The sequence below is a fragment of the Gracilinanus agilis genome, chromosome 2, assembly GCF_016433145.1.
Source record: "Gracilinanus agilis isolate LMUSP501 chromosome 2, AgileGrace, whole genome shotgun sequence".
In the NCBI taxonomy this organism is placed as follows: domain Eukaryota; kingdom Metazoa; phylum Chordata; class Mammalia; order Didelphimorphia; family Didelphidae; genus Gracilinanus; species Gracilinanus agilis.
In genome coordinates this window covers 620,517,045-620,537,192 of record NC_058131.1, presented here as the reverse complement: position 1 = coordinate 620,537,192, position 20,148 = coordinate 620,517,045, and the positions used below count along the sequence as shown (strand labels likewise).

Genomic DNA, 20,148 nt, shown 5'->3' with positions numbered 1-20,148 from the left:
CAAAAACCAGCCCAACAACAAACATTTATTAAGCATTTATTATGTGCTAGGCCCTTTGTGAAGCATTGAGTATACAAAGAGTCAAAAGATAGTCCTCAAGGAGCTCACGACTAACTGGGGGGGAGAAGAAGAAAACAAATATGTGCAAACAAGCTATTTGTGGGATGAACAGCAAATAATTAAGAAGAGGGAGGTACTAGAATTAAGAGTTGAGAAAGGTTTCTTGTAGAAGATGGGACTTTAGTTGGGCCTTAAAACAAACCAAGGAAGGCAACAGGTGGACATGAGGAGGGAGAGCATTCCAGACACAGAAGATAGCTGGAGAAAATACCCAGAGCTAAGAGACAGAATACCTTGTTTTTGGAATAGCTCACACGACTGGCTAGAAGAGATCTTGTGGGAGTAAGAAGATTGGAAAGGCAGGAAGGAGTTAAGTTATAAAAGGCTTTGAATGCCAAACAGAGGACTTTGAATTTGAACCTAGAGGTGAATGGGAGCTACTAGAATTTATTGAGTAGGGAGGCAACATAGTTGGATCAGTACTTTAGGAAAATCACATTAATGGTCAAATGACTGTGGTGAGCAGAGACTTGAGACAAGTAGGCCCACCAATAGCCTAATGCAATAGTCCAGGCATGAAGTGAAGAGGGCTTGCACCAAGGTGGTGACTGTACCAGAGGAGAGAAGGGGGCACATATCTTCAAGAAATGACACAAAGGTGAAATCAACAGGTCTTGGCAACAGGTTGGATATGGGGGTGAGAGATGGAGAGGAGTTGAGGATGATACGTAGGCTGTGAGTCTGAGGGACTGGGAGGAGGGAGTTATCCATGACTGTAATAGCAAAGTTGGGTGGTAGGGAAGGTTCAGGGGAAAGATAGTGAGTTTGGTTTTGGACATGCTGAATTGAAGATGTCTGTTGGACACCCAGTTTGAGATGTCTGAAAGGGAGTTGGGAGATTTGAGATTAGAGGTCAGCAGAGAGGTTGGGGCAGCATAGGTAGATTTGGGAAATGTCAGCAGAGAGATGGTAATTAAATCTCTGGGAGCTGATAAGCTCATCAGGTAAAGTAGACAGAGGGCCCGGGACAGAACCCTGTGGAATGCCTATATTTAGAGGGATTGATCTGATTGAGGATGTAGCAAAAGACTGAGAAAGAATGATCAGATGGGTAAGAGAACCAGAAGAGTGGAAGCTCCAAAAACCTAGAGAGAAGACAATATCAAAGAAGAGAAGATGAGCAACAGTGTCAAAAGCTACAGAGAGGTCAAGAATGAAACACTGGATCTGGGAACCAACATCAGTAGTAACATTGATATTTCCTGACAAATTCCAAGGTAAATTTTGGTTGTCATCATTATCCTGAGAATTGCTGCGCTTTTTTTCCCTTTGCTTTTCTTTGATACCCACTGCTACTAATCCAGATACATTACAGTGGAGTGGAATGGGGCAGAGCACAAGGAAGTGGTGCTAGTAGGGAAAGATGCTTCAGAGAAGTAAGAAGATAGAATGGAAGGTCTGATAATCTCCACACTGCAGAAGAGGAAACAATAGAGACTAGGAGGGAAAAGCTTTTATTTATTGCAGGCTGGCATTAGGAGGAGACAACAATTGGTTAAGGACCACTTATTGGATTTGAAGATTCAGTGATTAACTTATATGGTTCCAAATACAAGGACCCTGTTACCTAACCTGATGACAGGCTTGAGAGAGCTCACAGTAATGTCTCCTAGAGGAAAATAGGCCATGGGAACTCAGTAAGGGAAGTCATTATTGGAAACTTATCTCTGAGTCAGAAGGTCAGCTCCCCCATCATTGATATGACTTAGTGTCCCAAATCACATGTAATCCATCCTTCCATCCTTCCTTCCTTCCTTCCTTCCTTCCTTCCTTCTTTCCTTCCTTCCTTCCTTCCTTCCTTCCTTCCTTCCTTCCTTCCTTCCTACTTCCCCTTCTCTTCCCTCCCTTCCCTCTCTCCCTCCTAAGGAAAGATTTACAGTAACTTCTGACAAGAAGAAAACAACTCCCAAAGAACTTGGTCTGTTTTTCTATTTGTCAATTCAATCACTCCACAAAAAAAAGCTTTTTTTAGGCAGGTAGTTTGTACTGGCAAAATTTGAGATCTCAAAAAAAATGATTAGTTGATTCACAGTGACTTAAAAACTAAAAAGCAGATATATTTCTGGGTGTACATTACACAGACAGTACCTAGAAACACAGATGCTCAAGTGAAACTTTGTCAAGTATGTATGCATTGCTCTTTTTCAACATTAATCAAAAGGTTAAAAAATAAGGCTACTATTAGGCCATTCATCCATACAGAATAACTTCAATGAGGGGGGGAGTAAAAATATTTTTAAAATTTTACAATATTTTGTAATAACATGGAAAATAGTTGACATTTATAGAGCAACTTCCGATTATGAAGTACTCTTGCATGTGGTCACAAGGAGGGAGTATGGGGTAGTGCTAGGTGGTGCAGTGGATAGAGAGCTCCAGGTTTAGAGGCAGGAAGATGCGAGTTCAAATCTTGCCTTACTGTGTGGTCCTAGGAAAGTCATTCAACCCTGCTTGTCTCAATTTTGTCATATGTAAAAATGAGCAGGAGAAAGAAATAGCAAACCACTCTAGTATCTTTGCCAAGAAAACCCAAATGGGGCCACGAAGAGTTGGACATGATTGAAATGACTGAACAACGGATTAGTAGAAAGAGTTCTGGATTAGAAATCAGAGCACCCCAGTTTGACTAGCATTTACCACCAGTGTAAGGGATAGCAACTATTCTGGGTCTTAGGTTTCTTATATATAAAATAAGGGGATTGAACTAGGTGATTTCAAGAGTCTTACCTAGCTCTAATATTTTGATCATTCAGTGTTTCCTTTGTGCCATGCATTGTTAAGTACCTTACCGTTATTATCTCATTTGACCCCCATGATAACTCTGGGAGGTAGATGCTTTTATGATCCTCATTTTACAGATGAGGAAACTGAAGCAGAAGTTAGGTGACTTGCCCAGGGTCACACAGCTAGTAAATGTCTGAGGTTGGATTTGAACTCACCTTCCTCTCTTCAGGCTCAGCACTCTATCCACTACATGTTCTAACTCCCATCATCTTATTTGATATCCAAAACAAACCTACATAGCAAGCATTTTACAGATGAGGCAACGAAGGCTCTGAGTGGTAAATGACTTTCTCCAAGTCACATAGCTAGTGACAGTCAGAAGTGTTCCTTTCCTTAAAACAAACAACTGCACAGGACTCACTTCCTTAAATAATTCCTTAAATAATACAATGAGGCTCCGATGAGTATGATCATGGAACTCCCTGAATCGGTCACATAGATTTCAATTTGTACTATTCAGTGTTATAATTATGGAAAAGATGGTGATTGGTTTTAGCCCAATGGAAATAGTGTGAATTCAAATAATTTGACCACTTCACAGGGATTTATTATTTGCACTAATGGGGATCTGGCAGTATCATTTTAACATATCAAATGCTGGGATTCCTGGAGTGGGCAAAAATATTTTCAGAACATTGAGCATGACTTCACTCTCCCCCCCCCCAAATTCATTTATTTTTGCTCAAACAATTTAAGCCAACAATTTCAAAGTGTTAGCTAGAAATTAATGTTCAAGCTCAATATGCTAACATTGTAAAGCTCTTTGGAAGAGTTTGATGGTATATCTCAATGAGCTGATTTTGATCACTTTTACTTTAATTAATACCAAGGACATCTTGGTGGCTGAAGCTAAAGTTTAATCACCTGCCCATGAACAGAATGCCGTATTATCCAAGAGGAAGGGAATAAGCAGGAGATAAACACTACTTCCTGCCAGGACCTCTACAATAGGAATCTTAAGGACCCATCAATTATAAATTATAATAGGCACCCAGAGATTTGATAATAACTATTCATGTGAGAGGGCAGGATGATTTTTTAAGCACTCAGAATGTTAGGTTTACAAACAATCTTTAAAAAAGTCCACCCAGTTCTTTGTTGCTCTGGGTCCAAAGTGGTGTGACAATTCTATCTTACACAGAAAAACAGGCTAAGTGAATGGTACCCTAAAAGAAGTCCACAGAAGAGGCTGTCTGACCTCTAGAAGTTCATAACCATCTTTCTTTCTTTTTACTTTTTTTAAAAATCCTTATCTTCCATCTCATTTCAAGGCAGAAGAGTTAGGTAAGGGCTAGGCAATGGGGGTTAAGGGATTTGCCCAGGGCCACACAACTAGGAAGTATCTGAGGTCAGATTAAAATCCAGGATCTCCCATCTCTAGACCCAGCACGCAATCCACTAAGCCACCTAGCTCTCCCCACCATTCCTCTTTCCTTACTATGATTAGCATCTACTAGGGAATTAGTTTTTGGTACACTGGGTAAAGGAAGAAATCTCTCATCCATGAATTGACTTGATTTGGCTCTTTGGTTTGTGAAATCTGACCAAATTATTATTTGTTTTGCTATAGGGCCCAGAGATTAAGCTAGTTGTTGAGAAAGAGCTTGTTCGTGGTCTAGTCAAGCTTTGTATTTCCTGTAATCATTGGAATGAGAGGAAAATGGTTTGGGAAACCTTTTTTTTTTTTAATTTCTTTGGTGTCTTATCTAGTGTCTACTATATTTTGGAGAGGCCAATAAATTACAGTAGCTTAGCCTTTGCTTATCTATTTCAGAAGCACAATTTAAGGATCGAAGAAGGGTTCCTTAGCAATCTGATATTCTTCATTACACAACTAAACTATCCTCATAAAATCAATGCCATTGATTTTAAGGCTTGGGGATTGACATAGAGCTGGTATTTGGATCTGTGATAGGACTTATCTGGGACAAAGAGCAGGAGGGTTTTAGAATCACAGGCAGCATCATGACTGGACTGGGACAATGATAAACCCAAAGGTAGTTTATGCAGGAATAAATCTTGTTCAAATCTGGAGACAAAGGAGTAGCTTAATCAGTAACCTACACCATCACTCTAGGACAAAGATTTAACCCTCCTGAAATGATACGGGTTAAAAAAAAAGGCTGGATATCTATCCATCTTTCCATATATTGCTTTTCTGCTAGAGGGCAAAGAAAACATAAACTTTGTGGTCCAATCATCAAAATGCAGCTGTTGGTCATGAGAGGTATAAATGGTATTTCAAACAATAAATAAATCAGCACCTTCATTTACCCAGGGAAATGTCCAAGGGATCCTCACATAACCATTGACATAGGCTTGAATAATGGATTACCTCCTACAACTTGGGCACATCATCCGCTAAGGTTTCTTTTCACCTTTACCACCCATCATAAAATCCTGCTGATTAAAACTGAAATCTCTAATGTCATCTGAGATACTGTTTATTTATCTGTTCAAAACTGAAATGATATCCATTGGAGGGACATTAGCTATTGCATATGAATTTCACTTATTAATTGTGTGATATAATTATAATAATTTTAAAAAGTCAATCTTTCTGAAGTATCTTATCTTTAATCTGTGTTCTTTTCTATATTTCTAATTTATACAAATCCCAAAGCCATCAAGTTATACAGTCATAATTGCCTAAAATCCTAGTACTTGGTAGCCCCTAAACCCAAGGAAATAAAGCAACAAATGTCCTTATCTGGGGCTGGTTAAAAGCCTAGATGAGATTTAGAATAATTTCATCTCAGAACAATAAATATTCATTGAGAACTCCTACTGAATTCAGAAGATTATGTCGAATTCAGAATTGTGGCATATAAGTGGGAGGGTAGAAAGGGGTGGGTAACAAAAAGTTGTTCATTTTAGAAGTTAGAACTAAACTTCTAAAACTGCTCATGTCTGTTTTTGGCTATTCTAGGCTACTTCTGTTACACTAATAAGTGTTTAATCATTTGCCAGACCATCAACCAATGTCTCTCTTTTTAAAAACGCTTATTTTCTGTCTTAAAATTGATTCAAAGTATTGGTGCCAGAGAGAAAGGCATTAATTAAGGGGTAGGCAGACGGGATTAAGTGACTTATTTGCCCAGAGTCACATAGCTAAGAAATATGAGGCCACATTTGGACCCAGGACCTCCCATCTCTGGGCCTGGCTCTCCACTGCGTCACCTAGGTGCCCTACCTATGGTCTCTTAAAAGCTTTTACTATACACACCCATAGTCAAGTTCTGGTTGGCATTTAAACCATTTCAGCCAGCCAGTCATCAAGTATTAAATACCTACTGTGTGCCAGGCATGATACCAAATTCTGAGCATGTGACGATGTAGAACTGGAATATAGCTGTCAAGCTGTTTGCCAAGGCACAGATACTTTTAAAAAAATAGCTTATTTGGCTAAAACCAAATCAAACCCACCAATGCCACCTAATGGCCATCTTTCAGTCACATGCTCTAGAAGTAATGAAGACCAGCTTTTGATTCTTAGTGGAAGTTTAAATGCCTTTGCTCTGTTTTTAATTTCCAGCATTTCACAGAGGAATAGACAGGCTGTTTGAGAAGGTGCCTTTAAATAAAGGGGTAAGCGGAGGACTTTAGCAATAGTCTGGACTTACAAAATCTTTCCTCATTTGGGTAGGGATACCTTTTTGGTGGAATCGACTTTTACTTTGGCTTAGAACTCTAGATCCACAATTGATAGGTGGTCATTGTTTTATGGATCATATGCCATTTTAATTACACAGGTACAAAGAAAGGCTCTTCCTGTAATTTTGTCTGCAGCTGGAACAAAATGGAAAGAGGCTGATTTGGTTTTCTACATGCAGCGATGTGGATTCTCAGGTTCTTATCAGCGCAGGCCAGCCAGACTTGGTAGTTCTTTTGTTTCCTCATAATTTGTCACCTCACTTAAAAAAAAATGCCTCCCTCTGAATCAAGGGTTACTGTTGGATACCTACATAACCCCCGCTGGAAGGAATTCCAGGTTGGACGGGATTTTAACATTAGCTCTTAGACCACATGTTGCCTCCCCCAAAGTACTGAGGACTTACTTTATGGGCATACAGATACCCAAGGGGGATTTTAAATGACAAATCGAGAGCCTTGGAGAAAAGAATAATGCATTCTTAGCTCACTTTCCTCCCATCTCCTGGGATCTCCGGTTCACAAGTGAGCCAGTCTGGGGCTTTTGTCAATTCAATTCAATTTAAGCGTATCTAAACCTTCATTATATTCTTGCTAAGTGCAGGTAGAGATCCCCAAATGAATCCAGCAGTACTTCACTCACTTCTAACTGCAGGATACTGCCTTTTGTAAGGGTCTAAGTGGGCAGCGAGGTGGTACAGCGGATCTAGCGTTGCTTCTGGGGTCAAGAACACCCAAATCTGGCCCCAGACACTTATTGGCCGTGTGACCCTGGGCAAGTCAATTGACTCTGGGTATCTCAGGAGCCTTTAAAATGAGCTGGAGAAGGACATGGCAAAACCAACAAAGTATCTCTGCCAAGAAAACCCCAAATGAAGTCATGAAGAGTCGAAAACGACCAAAACAACTAAACGTCAGCAAAAAAAAAAAAGGTTCTGAAGCCCAGGTTGCGTTTGGGACTGTCTGCACGGCGGCAAACAAACCTCCCGAAGAGGAGGACAGCATCCACGCCGATGGCGTTTTGGCATATTTGAAGCAAGCGTGAAACGGGACGTAGCTCGGCTGAGAAGAAGAGAAAGCATGTCGGGAGAGGGCCTCCTCCCCAGTTTCCATCTGTGATCGTGTTTCTGAAGCTGACTGTGCAGCCAGGACTGCCATTTACAGTCAACTGGTTTGGGTGGCAACCATGTTGGTGAGGCACAGAGAAGTGAGAGAGAACACGCTACCCCTCGCGGTCCTGGGGGGAAAAGAATGCCCAGCGATCAGCGAGGCCCTGGAACTTTCCTGTGGGCTGCAATAAACGCGAAGGCTCCAAGCCGGCACCCGGGGGATTCAAAGGGTGGGGAAAGGGGAGGACCTGGGTGTTCCTCCGCTGTGGGGAGACCAGGAAGAAGGCAAAAGGGCGACGAGATAAGACTTCTGGCACCCTCTAGTGGCCGAGAAGCAGACGTTTCATGGAGCCCAAGTTTCAAGGGGGAAACCCTGTGCTCCTGGATTTACGTGCTCCGTAATAACTACATGAAGGACGCCGTGCCGTAGTAGTGGGACGGCTAAGTTACTTACATTGGTTTCTGCGAGCAAAATTGCCTCGTGAGTTGTATAGGCAAAGCCTATGGAAATAATAATAAAAATCAGGGTTTTCCCAAGGTCCAGTACTGGAAGTAGCTTCATTACAGTGGGCCCGGGGTGGACATTCGAAAAGGAGATGGCTTCGAAGCAGAAGCAACAGGGGAGGGGAAGGTTAGAGGAGGGGAGTCGCGGTCTCTGAGGCTCAAGCACAGGCAGCTTTAGAAATGAGTAGCTTACTAAAGCCATTGCTCTTCACTGCAGTGTTATTTAGATGCCAAGGGGAATAATGAGCTATGGTTAAAAAAATGAGTACATTCTTTCTCTCATACCCTTAATTTTCATAAAGTATATTAAAACTTCAGGTAATCGGAACCCTCAATTGACTGGTTTCCCCCACTCCTCCCATCCCCTGCCAAATCACAAGAAAATAAGCTCATTTAAAGGAACTTATTTTTTTAAACCCTTACTTGAAATATTTTGTATTGTTTCTAAGACAGAGGAGTAGTAAAGGGCTGGGCAACGAGGATCATGAGACTTGCCCAGGCTCACATAGCTAGAAGTGTCTGAGGTCAAATTTGAACCCAGGACCTCCCATCTCTAGGCCTGGCTCTCTATCCACCCAACCACCTAGCTGCCCCTTAAGGAACTTATTTTTAAAAGTTGATTTCTAGACATTGTCCTGGTATTCTAGATCCATTCAACCTTACTTCCTATACCAATGGTCCTCAACAATGGGAAAAAATGTTCAAAACAAAAACCTTTGAGAAAGAGCCTCAAGCTTCAAAAAAAGATTAAATGACATCTAAGTAGGGAAAGAGAATCAGATAGTTTAGAAAGTTTCCCAATAAAGATTCAAAAAGAAAGGATTATTTTTTTGTCTAACTGAAAGATAATCGGATAAGGATTCCTAGAAATAATAATTAACTAAAGTTTTTATAAAATCCAACATACAACAAATTCACTGGAAAGGTCTATTTAAAATACTGTTTATTTGTGATTTAACATTAATTAGCATTACATCTAGGAGCAATCTCAGATAACATTTATATATTTTTCCACAGGACACAGAGTTGGTTGGCTCATTCTTTATGCCAAAGCAAGTCAATAGAGGCATTAGCAGAAGGTGCAAAGAGCTCACGGTTGCATTTAAAAAATACTTAATGCACAATGCATTCATTTAGATAGATTCTTTGTTTAAAAAAGTTATGAAAAGCATAGTTCACAGATTACTGTTTCTACATATGTTGTAATACAACACAAATGATGTAGAATATAAACAAAATCCTCAAAAACAAAGTTAAGCAAAACTGAAAATTTTCACTAGGATTAAAAACACTGATTCCAGTAGTTAGTGATATCTAGAATGTGGTTTCCAGGATTCATTAACTTGGCATCATCACACATATACAGTCAAAACAGAACCAGCCTCATAACACACCATAATCAACATGATTTTTTGCATGCCAACTCACCCTCCAGAAATACTTTGGATTATTTTGCCCACTGGCTATTTGGGGGCCACAATGATCAGTCACTAATTTGTGGTGGCTTCAAGAAGTTGATTATTCAAAGAAGGAAAAAATACTATGTTAAGTTGAGGTTTAGATTTTTATTTACAATAGAAAGGAAGAAAACTGAAAAGGTGAGACGATTCCTAAAAATGATGAAGTGGTAGTTTCCCCTGGTAGCATAAACCACAGTCACTTATTCTAGTGCTGCCCAACAGGACATAAGTCAGGAGGATCTGACCCTTTTAAGATGTAAATGCAACCAAGAAAAGAGCTGCTTTTGGCCGAGATGTAAATTTTAAAAGTTTTAATGCATATTTTCCATGCCATTTTATGAAATCACAATCTATACTGCATAGTGAATACCAGGCATTCCCAAATGGGGACTTTTCTCACCCAACTTCTCATTTTTGTTCTTGACATTTCACTTTCTGTTGAACAATTTCCCTCTTTCATTTGGCTATTTACTGAGATTATTTTTTTCATTCATTAGCAACACCAAGAGAAAACATTAACTAGGATTTTAAGCATGAATCCAGTTTAATTTTTATGTGCTATGATCCTTTTGATCCTGAGCCCCTGGATTCTTGAATTCCATGAAAGTACACTCGGTCCAAAGCATTTTCAAATAAGCTCTACTGTTAAATGATTGGCTTAAATGCTTATAACACTTTTATATGGAATGGTATACAAACATCTCAACATACAAAAATTTGTTTTGCCAGAGTTAAACTAAGTTATCCATGTTATGTGTACAAAATCCCCTTTATTGAAAAATAAGGGGTTTTCTAACTAATAAAAAAGGAAGTTTTCAAAAATTATATTTCACGAAAATGAAATATTTGGCAAACAAAGTTACTTCAGATGAGGCCATTTTACACAATGCAAAAGATTCCAAACCAACCTTTGCTTAAAGTTTTTTTTTTTTTTCTATTAGGTGCCAGTGTATACCTGTTCTGTAGGATCTAGTCTAAAAAGATTTACATATTCTGTTACTGTCCATCCACTGAAGCAGTGGGTACAGAAACAGAAAAGATGTGGTCAAAAATAATAATAAAAAAGTATAATCTTCTTACCAAGTGAGGCACAGCAGTTGAAAAATAAAAAATTCTCTTGCTCCCTCACTGGTAATATTCCCAGACAGATACGACAGTGAAGGAAGGCCTGAAGCACTCCAGAAAGCGCTCAGACTATGGGGCACTGCATGAACATCTGCTAGAGCAGATCTCATTTAAACTGCAAAATATTTCAAAACTCAGAGCAATTGTTGGACCTATGAAGTGAGAGATGAATTTGGGTTTCATATTTTTTCTTTTAATACAACCCTTTTCCAGTTTGGTTTTTAATTTTAAAGTCCAGTTTGCTGTTAATCCCTAATGCTGATCAACTAATGTCTAGTAATGGTTGACTTAAATGTGGCTTTTAAATGTGCAATGTCACATGATAATAAAAAGGAGGTACTTAGGCTTCAACTTTCTCCTTTTTCTTGTTCTTTTTCAGAAAAGATGGAGTGCGGAATTTCTTCTTTTTCTTGGATGGTGATTTTGAAGGAGAGCCTTCAGGGGAGAGGACTTCTTCAATTTTTTCAGAAGGCTTAATGGTAATCTCCACATTCTCTACGGTGGTGATCGTGGTTAATTGACTCACACGCTTGGCGAGATCATCTTCTACATCATGCATATCATCTTTGCCATTCACTACCACAACAGGCACTTCCATGGAGAGAATGCTCTTGGAAAATATCTCGTGGTTTTCTATAAAATGGAAATTTCCCTATTACTATTTAGGCTTAACAAGCTGGTTTCAAACATTTGGATTTCATGAAATCAAAATATGCACAATTTTTAAAAATCACATTAAAAAAGCTTTACTTTAATAGATGATAGCTTCTCAAGTTTCATTTAATGTCAGTTTCTGGGTAATTTGCATCACTATTACATGAGGCTGGAAAGCATTTTCACATCAATTTTGGGGACAATCCAGTAATCATTCTCAAAAAGACTACATGCTTCTGATTGCAAGAACTTAGACAAATCAAGATGGACTTGGTAAAATCCAGTAAGCACATGTGAAATGCCTACTAAGTACCAAGGCATTGCTATATCGTCCTGGGTTTTACTCCGGCACTGCTCTAGAGTTGAGTATATAAAGACAGGGAGGAAAACAGTCCTTCAAATACTGCTTATAACTGAAGTTCTGTTTATGATTTGTTTTTAAAAATTATCATTCATTTTATAAGTACTGAATAAGAATATTAGCTTCTTTTCTGAAAAAAATCTCACTCGCTGGAAAATTCAATAATATTCAAGGCAAGCTTACTATCACTGGAGATTTAATTTCTTTGCATGCTGTAACATGAATGACATAGGAGACAAGCTCTAAGCATATCTCAGGAGTGACTATGGGAAATTACATTGAATACCTTCTAATTTTTCAGGGACATTTTGCGGTGACTGAGTTTGAGACTGAATTTGTGAGACAGATGAACCGTCATCTGAGACTATTTCCTGCTCAGCATCTGTAGGATAAGAGTTTAGTTAAAAGCCATGCAAAACAAAAGATTGAGATTCCAGCCCAAGTTAGTGCATTCATTACAGGGTCTATATATAGCAAGGAAATCCATCCTTCATCATTGAATTTGTCATGCTAAAGCTTGTCACAAGATTAGCAAGTATTATTTTTGAGAGGTTAATGTGTTAAAGCTTGGTTAAAGGCTGGTATCAGGAAGCATAGATAAATTAGCTAGTTTACATCGAGGATTATAAAGGAAGTGAGGTCTAGTATAGAGCTGTTGGCCGTCCAAGCAAGCAGCCTATATATAGTATAATTCTCAGCTATCATGTTACCTAGAAAATTTTTTAAAATGCACTTTGTGGCCATAAACAGTTATGAAATATTGCCCATTATGTGACATTAAAGCAGAAGAATGCTTTGTGGTCCTGTTGAACAATATCCAATGCTAATTCCTGCTGTAGCAATATTAGTAGGCTATTGCAGTATATTATGAGAAAGGTGGACAAGATTTAAGGGTACAAATGGTAGATTTAAGTTTCTGAAACAATATTTGTTAATTGGTACCTTTAGGCTTTGAAAAATTACAAACTAAAAAGGAACATTTTACAAATACACAAACAAAATAGCTGCCAACTTTATGTTAATATATCAACTTAATTAAAAAACACCTCTTAGGATATTTATTATTTATTATATTAATGAACTAAGGTGCCTGTCTTCTTTAATGATACAGTGACGAAAACTTCTACTCTAGAACATGCATATGTCCTTAGTTCCTTCAGTGGGACTTCTAACAGGGACAGAATTCTTGAACTACCCTGGCTCTTTGCTTCTGGGAAAGGAATTGGCTGGGATACTTCTGTGAATATTTTCATGATCTAATCCTAAAGAAAAATTGTGGAGACAGGCCACTCATTGGCATTTAGTACTCAGCTGGGCTTGGCCTAATGGGCTGCCACTGTGGCCTAACTATCTTCAAATACCTCAGAATTTGGCTTTTGCTGTTGATTTTCCAATTATTACGCTGAATAATCATACACCAGGTTATGAAGGAAAGGTATGTATCTTAAAGCAACCTGAAACCTTGTATGATCATTTTGGGGGGGGAAAAAAGAAAAAAAACATTATTATTTTAGCCTGGGCTTCAGGATGCCTCTCTTCAGTCTAGCAGATCTTTTCTTACTGAGAACCATTGGCTACTATAGTTACTGGGATCACAGAATCATAGCTACAAAGGCGGAAGGGACCTTCTGGGTCCTCTAATGCTTTTATTTTAAATTTGAGGAAACAAGAGGTTATGTGATTTGCTCAAAGTCACACAAATATTAAGAAGTAAATCTACTTTAAAAGAATGCATGTCCTTTGATCCAGCAATATCACTCCTTCTAGGTTTGTATCCCAAAGAGATTTTTTTAAAAATGGGAAAGGATTTGTTTGTACAAAAATATTTATAGCTGTGCTTTTTGTGGTGGCAAAAAATTGGAAAATGAGGGGATGCCCTTTGATTGGGGAATGGCTGAACAAATTGTGGTATATGATGGTGATGGAATACTACTATGCTATAAGGAATGATGAATTGATGGACTTCTATAAGAACTGGAAAGACCAACTTGAACTGATGTGGAGTGAAATAAGCAAAACCTGTAACTGAAACATTGTGGGATGATCAAATATAATTAGCTTTGCTATTAAAAGCAATGCAATGATCAAGGACAATTCTGAGGGACTTCTGAGAAAGAAAGCTATTCAAATCTAGAAAAAGAAATGTGGGAGTAGAAATCCAGAAGAAAACAGAAGCTTTATCATTTATTTATATAAGTATATGATTTGGGGTTTTAAAAGATTACTCTATAACAAAAAATGAATAATATGAAAATAGGTTTTGAGTGGTAATTAATATACGTGAGTGAGGGAGGCAACAAGAATCATGGAAAAAAAAAAGAAGTAAAGCTAAGATTTGAACTCAGGCCATTGGATTCTAAATTCAGGACTCTCCATTAGAGTAAGTGCCTCTTGGAAAACTGCCACCCAACCCTACCATTCAAATTGTTAAAAAAAAATACAAGGTTTCTTTAAAAAAAAGTGCACTTGGGGTATCTAGAAGGTATGGTCCCTGGCAACTCTACATTGCTTCTATTTGTGAATCAGTACTAAATAGAAAATGAGAGGTCCAGGGAAGTAGAAAGGGTTTTTTGCTGTTGTTGTCATTGTCTTATTTTAAAACTAAACATGTCCCCCCTTCTTCTGTCTATGGTTCTGGGATCTCCCAAAGATCCTGAGGGGCTCCTGAGGTCATGGCTGGGGCTGCCCAGGCCTCCCTGACAGTGACATCACTAACCTTCCAGGCCTTGCTGCTTGCGCTCAATTGTTTTCTTATACTCTTCAAGTTCTCGTTCTGTCAGATCACTGAAGGGGTTAGGAGGAGCAGGTGAAGCATGTTCATCTTCTTCAAAATTCATGCTCTAGAGAAGAAAACATTTTCTTTGCTGTCATGATCAATAGTTGACATTTATTAAACCCCTGCGTTGTGCCAGGCTCTGTGCTAAGCCCTGGGGATATGAAGAGGCAGAAGAGAGTCCCTGCGCGCAGACGGTGTGCATGTGAGAGGTGCCTTATTTACAGAATATGAAGGAAATAATGAATAGGAGGCGGCACTAGGATTAAAGGAGACGAGAGAGGCTTTAGTTGGGAAGCCAGAGAAGTTGGCAGGTGAAGCAGAGAAGAAGGAGCATTTCAGGCATTGGGGCCTTCAGCAGGAATGCCCAGAAAGGAGACGGAGCGTCTTATTCAGGCAAAAGACGGGAGACGAGGGTCACTAGCCTGAAGAATAGATGCCAGGGAGTAAGGTATGAAAGACCGCAAAGGCACGAAGGGACTAGGTTATGAAGGGTTATGCCTAACAGAGCATTTTTTATTTGATCCTGGAGGCAAATGGGAGCCACTAGAGTTTCCTGAAGGGGTGGTGGTGGCGTGTGTGTGTGTGTGTGCGCGTGCGCGTGTGTGTGCTGTGCATGTGTGTGACATAAACAAATTGGACTTTAGGAAAACCACATTCGTGGCTGAATGGAGAGGATGGATAGGAGTGGGCAGAGAATTGAAGCAGGCTATTACAATAACACAGTCATAGAAACAATCTACCTTCTAAGTGAACAATTCATTGTTTGTGATGCCTTAAGGCTCAAGAGCAAGAAAAGACTCAATCCATTTCCAGAATCCGAAATATTGTGATTGCTAACAGAATCTCACAATTTCCCAGTCATTCCAACAATGTCTTTGTAGGTCAATTTCAGGAAATATATTTATAAACCAAGCAAATTTCTGAGAGATGTTATTAGTTAAGAAATGTACTAATAAACCAAACAAATTATTATTTTTTACAAAATAGTAATCATAGTAAAGAGGTAAAAATAAAATTATACCCAAAGGATTCATCTAAATTTCCTTTAAAGATTTCTCTTAGAATTCCCAATTAATACCAATTATATGGTAGCTTAAGTGAAATAATTTTGTTTTGTTGACTTACTGACGAAGGCTTATCGACAACAATGCCAGCAAGCAACTGAGATTGTGGTCCTGCTGTCTTCAAGTCATACCTGTTTTGTTCACGAATCTACAACGAAAACAATAAAAGCAAAAACCAAGTCTTTGTGATGAACTACCTAGATGTTTTTTACTTTCGTCTTAGCTAAATACTAATATCTGACAGTCAGAAAATAAGTACATATTAAGAACTACCCCAAAATTTCCTAGATTAGTATCCTTCAAGATATACCTTCAGGCTTCTTCCCGAAGTCTCATTGATTACCAATAGCACTTATCTGCCCTTCTCAATTTGTCATGAGTACCTCGCCACAAAAGGGTGTGTGATTAAATGTTCTGCACACATTTGTCTTTTTTCAACTAGATAATCTTTCTTTGAGGGGAATTGTGTCTTATTCATTCCAGCAAGCAGTACAGATTTGGGCACATGGTAGATGTTCACTAAATATTAGGTGAAATGCTGAATTCAATTCAAATAGTACAGCTTTCTTCCCCCCTCACACCCCTTGTTGCCAACATATTTCATTTTAGAATTGTAAAATTTGGTTGTGATTTTCATATGCTATTAAAATCTATTGAACTCTGAAATATCTAGAAATATAACACAAATTAGTCTGATGACCATTTATTTATGAACAATTATTACCTTATTTCTCTTTTCCAGAACCTCACTTGGATTTGTATTTAGAGGAACAAACTGGTTAGGATCTTCAATTTTGATGGGTGTTCCACCACTAACTTTAGCAGAATCCTCTGCTTTCAGCCACTTTAAGAAAGAGTTAAAAATGTATTTAACAGAATGAGAAGCCACAACCAAAACACTGTGATTAAGAAGATGTAGAGGGCTAGTCTTGTAAAGATTTCATTAATAATATCAAGCCATTCAATCTGTAGCATCTACCAGATTTTTCCATATCTGCAATAAAACATTTACTTCTCTCTTCATAAGTGACACATGCACACTGAATTATTGATTCAAATTTCACTTTCTCCTCATGGTAGCAAAATTGCTATGAATATTTCACCTGAAGTCAAAATGCAAGAGATAAGTCTCATTCAGTGCTTCCAAAATTCTACAAGGGTGTTTCATATGGTTCAGGGGTAGGGAGTCACTTTGGGAGGCTCAAGGCATATTGTTTCTGGACCTCTACATTCCATTGCCAGTCAGTAGAAAAACAGGGTTTTACAGCTGAATCAGCATTTTGGAAAAGGAAGCATTCTTGGCAGCTCTTCATCCTGATCCTTAAAGAATGATAACCATGATTAAGTGGAAACATTTCGATGACACTGATCTCTGCCATAATTCCGGTAGCTAATAAAATGGACAAGAAACATTCACAATGGTAGAAGCTAGCTAGAAGGCTTAGTCCATTAACCACAGCTTTGAAGGCTGGCAGACAAATCTAACAGATAAAATGAAAAATGGTCAGAACCCCAGTAATCTTAAAGAATACCAGGAGTATCAGCATTCTACTATTCTTAATTCATATGATGGAATTTAACACTTAAGATTCTCAAGAGTTTTCATGTGAAATGTCTTGGGAAAAGAAAATTAAAAGAAAAAAAATTGAAGCAAAAGATGGATTAACCTGTTCTCTAGTGCCACATAGTACATCTAAAGTGCCATGTGGTTACAAAAGAGGCTTTGGGAAATGTCCCCCAACTATCTCTGGCACCATTTTAGTTAAGTTCTGCTAATCTCTTGGAAGAGATTTTAGTTGGTTCTGATTCGCTGCTGTAGCATCAAATGTTTCTACACTCTATTTGCTAATGATTTGCTAGCATAAAACTATTCAATGCCTGGGTGACTTGAGAATAGTGAGGACAGATAGGTAGAAGACAAAGTAATGGCATACTGTGATTTTTGTTCTGGGACTGGTTTCCCCATTCCATGACTCTTCGGGCACATTCACTTTCATGTAGGTATTCGGTGAGTTCAACCACCTTGTCTTTTCACGCTGCTGTTTCTGTGCTAAGAATTTGAGAGGCGAAAGGGGCACCAGATCATCTTCAAAAGAAAAGGCAGTCACAGTTGCAGGGATCTCCACATCACTTTTGTGCCTGGGCTTCTCTCGGATCAAAGGATGCCTATAAGCATAGCCGGTTCTATACCCCTAAAGTAGAGAGAAAACAAGCAGCAGTTGGAAACTTGAAACACTCAAATTTCAACAGATCATAGCATGTTGATGCTAGTACCTTAAAAAAAGAGGATTCCAAAAGCTGTTTCTTTTGTTAACCTCTTTTCCCACATAATCTGAACTGCTTCTTAACAACAACAACAACAACAGCAACAAAAACTCCTTAAACTAAACCCATACAGAAAAAGAAAATTACTCCAACCTACCTCCTAGCACTAAAGCTAATTAGACAAATTTCATTTTCATTTTCTGGTCAAAATAACTCCAGTTGAGGCCACTGTTTGACCAATCTTGCTTCAGACAATGTTACTTTCACAACTGCTGATGAAAACCAAATTACTGGTATCTTATACACTATGTAGTCTTCATAGCCCTAAGGATTAGCTGCAGCTACACTATTTCCATAATTTTCCTTCTATGAGTTGAAAATCATGTGACTGATGGTACATAACTTCTTCTGTTAATTGTTATTTGAGGAACAGATAATAATACTGATTTTTTGAGAAATTTTTTAAAAGCTCCCTTGACTGACCTGGATGGCAGAGAGATGAAAATGAGGTATTCTCAGAAAGGGTGCATAGCTCATAGTTCTTTACCCACTGAAACTTTTAACAAAATTTAGCTGTTTATTGTGCATCTATACTTAGGTAGCAAATGGCAAAATAGATGAATAATAATATTATTTATGCATTTACAACAACCTTTTTTAATATACACGCACTCTCTGATTTCCCACAGTACACCACAAATCCCCCAAATTCCCATTTAATTATCAATGGCAAATCTGTGAATATGCAGCAAAACCACAGATATGAATCTTGTGATTGTTGAGAGATGACTGTACCATTAAAAATCTCTAAAGCTTTGAGGATTCATTTCTTATATTTCAGAGCATTCTACCCTAGGACATTTGTGTAAGAGATAGAAAATAGAAGACAAAATGACATCTACATTTTCTATTCTAAAACTTATAGAGAAAAAAACAAACCAGAATGATTTTCAGAACAATTTGCCTTTGAGAGGAAGTCAAAGGTGTACCCCAAGACCAGAGAGATCCAGGGGACATTCTGGGTGCTGACATAAACAGGTGCTCATTTTGGGTTATCCACCTACCAGGTTGTCCAGTGTCCTCATTAGTCCTTCGAACTCAATCTCCCCAACTTTCCACTTTTGTTGGGAACTCATGTTCACACCTCCTCCTCCTGTTGCTGCCACAGAATGAGTGAAAGTCTTGTATTTCTGCAGGTCTAATACAAGCAGATTGTCTACTCCTCCTGCTCCTGCTAATGCCCGGACCTGTAATCAGTGGAAAAATGTACAGTCATGTAAAGTGATAATGGTGGGTTACATTTTGTTTAAAGAGCAAAATTCTTGATTAGTAAAATTATGTGAGTCTTGGACAGGCTGCTAAACCCAAAGGAAAAGGTTAACACCTTTATATAATTTCATAGCTAAAAACCAAAATGAAAAGTGTATTAAAAATTTTAAGGTCAGTTGAAGGAACTTAAAAAAAATTCCTCAAAAAATCAATATTACTACCCCCTTTTTACATAACAGGTAACAGGAGAAGTTATACAAAAATGTTTTGAACTCATTAAAAAATAATAATGAAAACAATTTTTTATTAATAACATTTGTGTTGTGCTTTCAGGTTTACAAAATGCTTTACTTAAAACAACCCTGTGAAGAAGGTAATAATAGCTTCTTTACTTTAAAGAACAGAAAGCTAAAAAATATATAGTATAGCTTGAGGATAGAAAAGGAAATTGCACAAATTCATATTAATCCAGTCTTTATTCTTTTGCCTTTAATAAAAGGAGTTACAACTAATACATAACTTTTCAAAAGCTGATGCATTAAATTGTGGCTCCTATTTCTCTTTATTTCTCAGCACCTCCATAAGAAAGTAGGTATGGGCAGAAGGAATCTGCTATTAACTTCCTTGTTTAGAGATTTGGAAAGAGGCATGGGGAAGACTGACACTAAAGATGACATTGTTGGATTATCTGCAGATTCCAATTTTCCATGTCACCTCCATTTCTAGGTCCACAGATAATCAAGTATTGTGGCCCTAATTAAAAGAGTTGTTATTTAGGGACCTTTGGCAAAGTAGAAATTTAGATATTAGATAGAGCATATATCTTACCTGTGTCTCACAGGCTATTTGCACATTAAAAATATAATGAAAGGCTTCTTCTACCGTTTCTCCAAGTGCGACCACACCATGGTTTCTTAGCACTAGCACCTAAAATAGAAATCCCCAAACCACTTGAAATAGTCACCATAGTTCATAGTTTGAATAAATATCAGGAATGACAAAAATA

The 20,148-nt window shown here is 38.2% G+C and overlaps 1 protein-coding gene across 1 annotated transcript in view; it reads right to left on the bottom strand.

The window, feature by feature from the left end:
• Nucleotides 1–9,093: 9,093 nt before the first annotated feature.
• ADD3 (adducin 3) overlaps nt 9,094–20,148 on the bottom strand; it is a 177,287-nt gene continuing 166,232 nt past the window's right edge. The window contains exons 9-16 of the mRNA XM_044665565.1: nt 19,971–20,069; nt 18,938–19,120; nt 17,543–17,800; nt 16,333–16,452; nt 15,670–15,756; nt 14,485–14,608; nt 12,055–12,150; nt 9,094–11,386 (exon numbers count right to left, since the gene is read on the bottom strand). Of these exons, the coding sequence (XP_044521500.1) occupies nt 11,094–11,386; nt 12,055–12,150; nt 14,485–14,608; nt 15,670–15,756; nt 16,333–16,452; nt 17,543–17,800; nt 18,938–19,120; nt 19,971–20,069 (1,260 nt within the window). The 3' untranslated portion in view covers nt 9,094–11,093. The remainder of the gene's footprint in view (nt 11,387–12,054; nt 12,151–14,484; nt 14,609–15,669; nt 15,757–16,332; nt 16,453–17,542; nt 17,801–18,937; nt 19,121–19,970; nt 20,070–20,148) is intronic.